Source organism: Dermacentor silvarum, chromosome 1, assembly GCF_013339745.2.
Source record: "Dermacentor silvarum isolate Dsil-2018 chromosome 1, BIME_Dsil_1.4, whole genome shotgun sequence".
NCBI lineage: Eukaryota > Metazoa > Arthropoda > Arachnida > Ixodida > Ixodidae > Dermacentor > Dermacentor silvarum.
In genome coordinates this window covers 322,377,656-322,385,872 of record NC_051154.1, presented here as the reverse complement: position 1 = coordinate 322,385,872, position 8,217 = coordinate 322,377,656, and the positions used below count along the sequence as shown (strand labels likewise).

At 48.2% G+C, this 8,217-nt stretch overlaps 1 protein-coding gene across 1 annotated transcript in view; it reads left to right on the top strand.

Annotated features, from left to right (window-relative positions):
- Window positions 1–1,227: 1,227 nt before the first annotated feature.
- Window positions 1,228–8,217, top strand: part of LOC119442873 (protein argonaute-4) — a 55,152-nt gene continuing 48,162 nt past the window's right edge. The window contains exon 1 of the mRNA XM_049661920.1: window positions 1,228–1,303. Within this exon, the coding sequence (XP_049517877.1) occupies window positions 1,228–1,303 (76 nt within the window). The remainder of the gene's footprint in view (window positions 1,304–8,217) is intronic.

The following is an 8,217-nucleotide window of genomic DNA, read 5'->3' as shown; positions in this document are numbered from 1 at the left end:
TCCGTGCGCTGATTCTGATCGGGCTCAACAGCGAATTGTCGCGAGCAGCGTACTTTCGCGCGTCGCAACTGGATGTCGAGAGGAGGCGATCGGGGAGGTTTACAGCGGATTTCATACTCGTAGTTGGAAAAATGAGGTCAAATGGCCCGGTCCTAGCTATGAGAGGCCCGTCAAAATCGCGACAGAAAAGTGCGGCCCTTACACGAGTCTATACGTTAGTTATAGTGGCCATATAAATTGTAGTAAACATTCACCTAAAATTAAAATACCAAGCATAGTGTAATGCACGGACCATGTAAACCTTTAAATACCTCAGTGGATGACCTCGAGCACTCGCTTTCACAACGCAAGCATTATGAAGAACGCCGGCAGCGGAGGCGCGAACGGTTCGTACAGCCGCGCGATTTACCGCAACTCCGAAAATTAGATTCATCATCATTACCTTCCTATATTTATGTACACTACAGATGGCCTCTGTTAGTGATCCGCAAAATGACCTCTGTCTCTTAACTCTGCAACACTACGGGCGCAGAAGGACAACTCGGCAAAGAAGACAGCGCGCATGAAGTTAGCAGCCATCTCTGATCGCCCTTTATCATTGCATCCACCAATGATTACCAACAATTAGATATGGCACGCGGGCCGCATAAGAGTCAGCCGCGCACATTCATTCACAGCTACGGCAGGGCTGGAGGAGAAGACGCGTGCTCTCCTTCCCATTCGCGTTTGATTATGGGACCTACAACTAACCCGAATATTGAGCGCGTGGGAAGATAATGCCCATCAAGCCGTCATCCTTTTCGGCTCACTGTTACGTACTTTTTCCCGCACCCACACTGTATGGGTCGCTGATTTATATGGATTTTGTAGGTATAACGGAGCATCACGGTGACGACACCAGTGATAATTTGCCTAGAGTGTCGATATAATTGCGTTCGCCATAAAGCGAGAAATATAAAATTGTGATATATATACATATATATATATATATACATGGGTAGGTTTCGGAAAGCTGGTACCCCCCCCCCCCCCCTGGGAAATGAAAATGTGCCGCCTATGTTCTGCGTCGGATCTCGATGCGGTCAGTCGATTGCTTTCACGAGCCTCTGGATATTCATTTCGGTGCCGGCGCAGACTCGCGGATTCTCTCAATCTAACCACATGATGTTGTTCGCTCGAGCTACGCCTGGATTCAGGTTCCCCAGCTCTCGCATTAGGATCAGATCGATGTCGCCGCATCCGCTCGCCAGTCGTTTCACGACGGCGGTCCAGTCGAGCGGCTTCTACCTCGGGAGTCCTGACGGTAGTCTTCGCCACTGCTCAGAGAAGCAAACAATGAGCCACGTCACTTTTTTCCACTGCGAGAAAGAGGAAACCCGCCGCTCTCTCGCAGCTCACGCTCTCCCAGCTCGGCGATGCTGCGCCCGACAACGAGACCAACCTATAGCGAGGTTTTAACAGCTCCGCTGTAAAAATTCGCTCACGATTACGATACTCCATAATGTGAAATTTGGTCGCAACTCTATACGTGTTTTCATTTAGCGATATACTGGGTGAAGCGGACCATGGCTCGTGCGGAGAGTTGCGAACGGAGCAAAATGTGGCCCGTTTGCCTCGCTAATCGGGAGATCGCGAGAGGCAGCACGTGGGTGACGCGTGGGTGCGATTCACAGCAGCCGCCGCATACAGACCTCCACTCATGCAGCGCTTCGCTTCCATACAGTCGACGCGCGCTACTCTGGCGCCATCTCGTAGCCATCGTCGCCGCAGAGTCCGTCTTGCGCAGCACTACGCTTCTCACGTTTTCGTTCCACCACTGACGAGAGCGGCACTTCGTTGCGGTGAAGTCATGCCACTAGTGTCAATGGCGATAACACGCAAGGGAGTGTCACATCGAGCCTACCAGACGTACGCGTTGGAATACGTCCGCACGCGTCGCTCCCGACGGAGGAAGAGGGCGCGCACTCAAACTACAGTGTTTACAGTACCCGAATGACGCACGAGCTTCTGCGCCTCGCCGCGCGTTTCTTCGCCCGGCGCAGTGTTGCTAGGTTACCATGTTCAAGATAGCCTAGCCTTCGCTCAACGGCCCCGTTAAGCTATGTTAAGCAACAGGGCAATGCAACACTATTGACTTGAAGTTTGTTTTTAAATGCGAAGCATTTCTTGGCGAACATTTGCTTCTTTGACAGTATCTATCTATCTATCTATCCATCTCTCTCTCTCTCTATCTATCTAACTATCTATCTATCTAGCCGCCTACGACTTTGTGCTCTCATGGTCGCTTTGTTAACTTGGTATATATCAAAATTGACATACTATGACAAGAGTATGTGCGAAGATAAATAGTATGTAATGTAGGTCATGAAACAGCCGCTTACGTCTTGGTGCTTTCATGGTCGTTTCGTTAACTTGGTAGGTACTAAAATTGGTATAGTAAGACAGGAGTGTATGACAGCAGTGTATGACGAACATAGGTGATAGGTCATGACATACATGTCATGACTTGCGTGTCATGTAGGTCATGAGAATGACCCTGCGAAAAAGATTACCACTCAGAAACCACTGAAATGGGTTCGGACGCGGGTACTAAATGAAGCAAACACTACAGGATGCTGGTAGAAGTCATAGTCATGAGCATGACTCAGCAAAAATGACAATAACTCAGCGAAAAAATATTAACACTCAAAAATCACTGGAATGGTGCGGACGTTGACACTAAGTGAAGGAAACACTCAATAATGATGGTATAAATCATTGTCATGAGCATGACGCAGCAAAAATGACAATGACTCAGGATAAAGAGATTAACACTCAAAAACCACTGAACTGGTTTCTGACGTAGGTAAAAAGTGAAGGAAACTCTAAAGCATGATGCTAGAAGTCGTAGTCATGAGCATGAGTCATAAAAAATGACAATGAATCAGCGAAAAAAGTATATCACTCAAAAACCACTGAAACGGGTTCGGACGTGGGTACTAAGTGAAGGAAACACTAAAGGATGGTGGTAGAACTCATAGTCATGAGGACGACTGTGGAAAAATGGTAATGACTCAGCGAAAAAAGATTTAACACGCAAAAAACACGGAAATGGGTTCGGACGTGGGTACTAAGCGAAGGAAACACTAAAGGATGGCGGTAGAAGTCATAGTCGCGAGTATGACTAAGGCTTTCGCCCTATGGTCTCTTAGATGTAGCTAAAGGGACTCTGGAGGACTCGTGACATGAATGTCATGACATGCGTGCCATGTAGGTCATGAAAGAGCGGCCTACGTCTTGGTGCTCTCATGGTCGTTTCGTTAACTTGGTAGGCTCCCTGCACACGGCTTCGCATAACATCGATTCCCACAGGGCGTAGAATCTGCCGGCTTTTTATAGTTTAAAATATATTGCAGGACTCCTAGTGATTAAGTCAGCTCAACTGCGACTTAGTACGAGAATTGTCAACCGGGGGAAACCTGCAGCAGTATCGGCGTAGCATCACTCGCTTGCTACGCGTGCTGTGTGCTGTGTCAGGTTTCGAACTGCGCTGCAAGCTTCATTCCTGCGGTCTCTGTGCTTCGTTCGCTATTGAATCAGGAGAGCACAGTCCCGAAGAAAAACTTTTGCATGCCATGAAAGTGATGGCAAGCGCCACGAGCTTACCACCACCTGCTCCCCAGTCCTCCGTATGCCCCGGCACACTCCGTCAGCGGCACCCTCCCATCTTTAGCGGTGCTGATGACCACGAGGTTGATGACTGGCTATCATCATACGTACGCGTCAGTCTAAACAACAAATGGGATGACACCACGAAATTGACCACCGTCCGTTTTTACCTCACCGGAATTGCCCACTTGTAGTTTCGCAACCACAAAAGTGGAAGTCCGAAGCTGGACTGTGTTCAAGACAAAGTTCAGCGAGGTCTTCGGCCGTCCTGCTGTTCAAAAGCTTCGTGCCGAACAGCGTCTGCAGTCCCGCTCTCAGCAGCCTGGTGAGACCTTTACGAGCTACATCGAAGATGTCATCGCTCTTTGCAAACGCGTCGTGATGGCACTAAAATCCAGCATATACTGAAGGGCATCGACGAGGACGCGTTTCAGATGCTGATTTCAAAGAGCCCCTCTACTGATGCCAAGTTATTGAACTCTGCCAAAGCTATGACGAGCTCCGCCGTCAACGCCTCCTCACCCGCCGTCCTGTTTCCCATCAGGAATCGTTGTCCGGCTTGACCTCTCCTTTTCACGATTCCCACCTCCTCTCGCAGATCAGCCTTTCGTCCGGGAAGAAGTTGCTCGCCAGCTCTCCCTTATCTTCAACCCGCCGGAGTCCAGTTCGTCTCTTAGTCCGACCCTACGACACTTTATAGAACAAGTGTCCGAGGTCCTTCCTCTGGAGCGGGTGCCTCAACTCACCGCCCCACTGACTTACGCCGACGCCGTCGCACGACCACGCCCACGAACGTTCCGGGCTCCGCCTCCGACGCCTAGCCCTGTTTTTACCTCCACGCCACCACGACCTCCAGTCCATCGAGCAATTATTTCCTGGCGCACAGCGGACAATCGGCCCGTCTGCTATTCGCGTGGTATTCCCGGACACGTTGCATGCCAGTGCCGCCGCCGTCCACTTCATCCACGTGACGACCCACGCACAGTAGTGTACGACCATCCGTTGTCTTACGCTCCAGACCACGATTTACCTACCTCTTCCCCGCCCTAGCCTAGGAAAACTAAGTGGCGCAGTTTCCGAGGCAAGAACTGCGTCATCGTCGCAACGCTCAAGCCCTCTTCTTTCGCCGCCCAACGTTATTGATGTCGCTGTTGAAGGTGTCTCTGTGCTTGCCCTCATTGACACAGGCACCGCCATATCTGTGATTAGCGAAAAACTATGCCGCTCAATACAAAAAGTCACGACGCATTTCTTCGGTCCATTACACCGCACGGCCACACCACAGCACGTCCAGCCGGTGGCTGCGTGCGCCACCAGATTTGAAATTCAAGGAGTGCTCTACATCGTCGATTTCGTCGTTATTCCCCACTGTTCCCATGATATAATTTTAGGTTGGGATTCTCTCGTCACCAAGCTGTCATTGATTGCTCCCGTGCAAAATTCGCCTTCTCTTCGCTCGGCAATGCCATATCTGACGACGTTTCGCTTTCCTGCACCAAGTTATCCCTCACTGACGACATCCAGATACCTCCGCACGCATCCGTTCTGGCACCTGTATCCTCTTCCATTGCCTCCGACTCTACCGTACTCTTCACACCTTCCACTGCTTTCGTTCATCGCCACATCTCACCACTCCCAACCGCGCTGCTTGGACTTCAAGTAGGTGCCACTCACCTTCCTGTCTACAATCACTTCCCATTCCCGATTACGTTGCTTAGCGGTGAATATCTCGGCACTGTGGAGCCTTACGACACCGTCGCCTCAACAATATAACCCGAAAGAATGGTTATCCATTACCACGGATCGATCACGCCTTAGACTGCTTGCAAGGTGCAGAGTTCTTTTCCTCCCTCGATTTACGCTCTGGTTATTGGCAGGTGCCTATGGCTGCAGACGATAAGCCTAAAACAGCTTTCATCACACCAGATGGCTTATACGAATTTTGTGTGATGCCATTCGGCCTTTACAACGCGCCCGCGACTTTTGAGCGGATCATGAATACTATTCTTCGAGGCCCTTTAGCGAGCTGTACCTGGCATTTGTTATTGCATTCTATCTTCGCATTTCTAATGTATATTTTGCAGAACTCCTGCTTTTATATGTACTCACTGTTGCGACTATAATTTCGGTTCAATTACTCACAATACACGACCGGTAACTGCGCAATTGATTGCAACGAAGGACAGCGTCATTGAGGTTTTTCCCTGGCCGTTGCATATGTGCAAAAATGTAAGCAAGGTTCTTGAATGACAAAGATTCATCAAAATATTTGTCCTCAACTTATTCATTTCATATCAGCTGCATGCACTGCCTTGCTGGTTTCGAACTGATATAGTTCTAAAGTTGGTGTGATATTTTCTTTACTTTTTAAATAGACAAAAAGAACGCGGCAGCATTAGAATCAGATATTTCTGCCACAATTTTTGGGACACACGAATATATTCTTTTATGAGAAAATACATATTGTGCGTGACAGTGCGTAGCGTTCAATAATTCATTTGCAGCATCTAATATACAATGATATTGGCAAGCATTTGATCCCTCGACAAATTTTATAAGGAGGAGGCCACGCTGCAACCTGTGCCCCCCCCCCCCGAACAAAATTACTGGCTACGCCACTGAGTGATAGGTCACTTGGCGCGAAGATTAAGATTTTAAAAAATGGCCTCGGTCACTCAGACGCACCTGTTCTATCGTGCATCAACTCGCATATCAGTCTCCGTCGCGCATGTCAAACGTGCAGTCCAAGTCATGCGCTGCGTGTTATCGCTCGGGGCAAGACACGCCTGCATGCAGTATCCTCAATTTCGAGTATTTTCGTCGTTGATTCTACAGCTGAAATCTTGTGTGACAAGATTGTACACGACTACAAAAGAACTCTAATGTAATGATAAATGTATAAATAGCGGTGGTAGTTAACCCATCAGTTATATTTGACGAACAGCCACTGTGCTCACCGCTAACATTGATTTGTGTTGCCGTTGCTCGCATTTCTGGGCGCAAGTTCGTCCAGCGAAGGGTTGCCTCAACTCGCATTTTCTAGCACTGTTTACTTCTTCACCGTCAATACAACGTGATGACAATATGCGACCAACATTGTTGTTGTATTGTTTTACTGGCTGCAGAGAGACAAAGCGGTTGACATACAGCTTGAGCGAATAAACGGCGCTTTATAGAACGGTATACGATAACACACACGCACACACGAGCGCTGACTTTTGAAAGCGGGATTTTTCCGAGGGTGGGCAGATGCATTCCAAGACTTTGACTGATGAACCATTTTGACAAGATATCGGGAACGAAGAACGCCCGAGATTTTCTGGAGCATTTGCTATCTACAACTATGACTAATTCTGTGTCAGTGCTATAGACTTCCGTATGAAACTTTCGCTCAACGGGATTTGCCATATCTTGAGTGCAATTTGCTAATATGTCCTGGGCGGTGCCGCGGCACATATGTGCTCTTTCACTACGGATAAATATTGCGGTTTCCAGTCGGTGCTTGTGCGTGTCGTTGTGATAAGTGTGTGGGCCTAGGCCTCGGACGATACAGAAGAGGTGCAGTGAACGAAGGCCGAACGCCAACTCGACGAAGACGCAAACATTGCGAATGTTTTGCTTACAGAAAGCCACAGCTCGGTAGCTAAGGTGTTCTGCTGCTGAGAACGAGGTCACAGGTTCGATTCCCGGTAGCCGCATGCCGATGGAGGTCGAATACACCTGCACTTAAGATTAAGGTGCTCGTTAAAAAAAGTTAGCAGTCGTTTTAGCATACGCCAAAGAGCATAAAGGCCGAAAGCCTGCGCGCGCATGAGACATTCATTAAATTACTTGAAATTCTCATTCGAATGCGTTGTTACTTCCTATTGTTTTCTTCCGCCGAAGGTTGTGGGTTAGGTTTCAACCCGTCCTGAAAATTCAATGACACCAAAATTGATGGCAACAAAATGAATGCATGGTGCCGCCACTGGTGGTCGAATGCACGATGTTTGGTGTTAAAGCAAATTTAATTAAGGCACAGTTAAGAGAGGTAAGGCACTCAAACACACGACCCTTGGCCGGCGAAAACAATAGGAAGTGACAACGCATTCAAAGGGTTCATGGAGCCACCATGCACATGTTGTCACAAACAAAGGCCATGCGTTCGATTGCCTTAATTAACTTTACCTTAAGCAAGATAGTTAATTAAGGCGCTCGAACCCACGAGCCTTGTTGGTCGCACCATGCGGCATGGTGGCTCCATGAATCATTCGGATGCGTTGTAACTTCCTATTACTTTTCACCGACCAACGGTCGTGGCTTCGAGTGTCTTAATGAACTCTATCTTAACTGCGCATTAATTAACACCAAACGTCGTGAATTCGACAATTAATGGTGGCACGATGCATCCATTTTGGTGCCATTGAATTTTCCGGGCGGTGGATTTTTCGACCCATGGTCCATCTAAGGCTGTCGCCTTAATAACTCCAGGTGGTAAATCAGGGGCCCTCTGCTATATATATATATATATATATATATATATATATATATATATATATATATATATATATATATAGGGCGCCTCTCCAG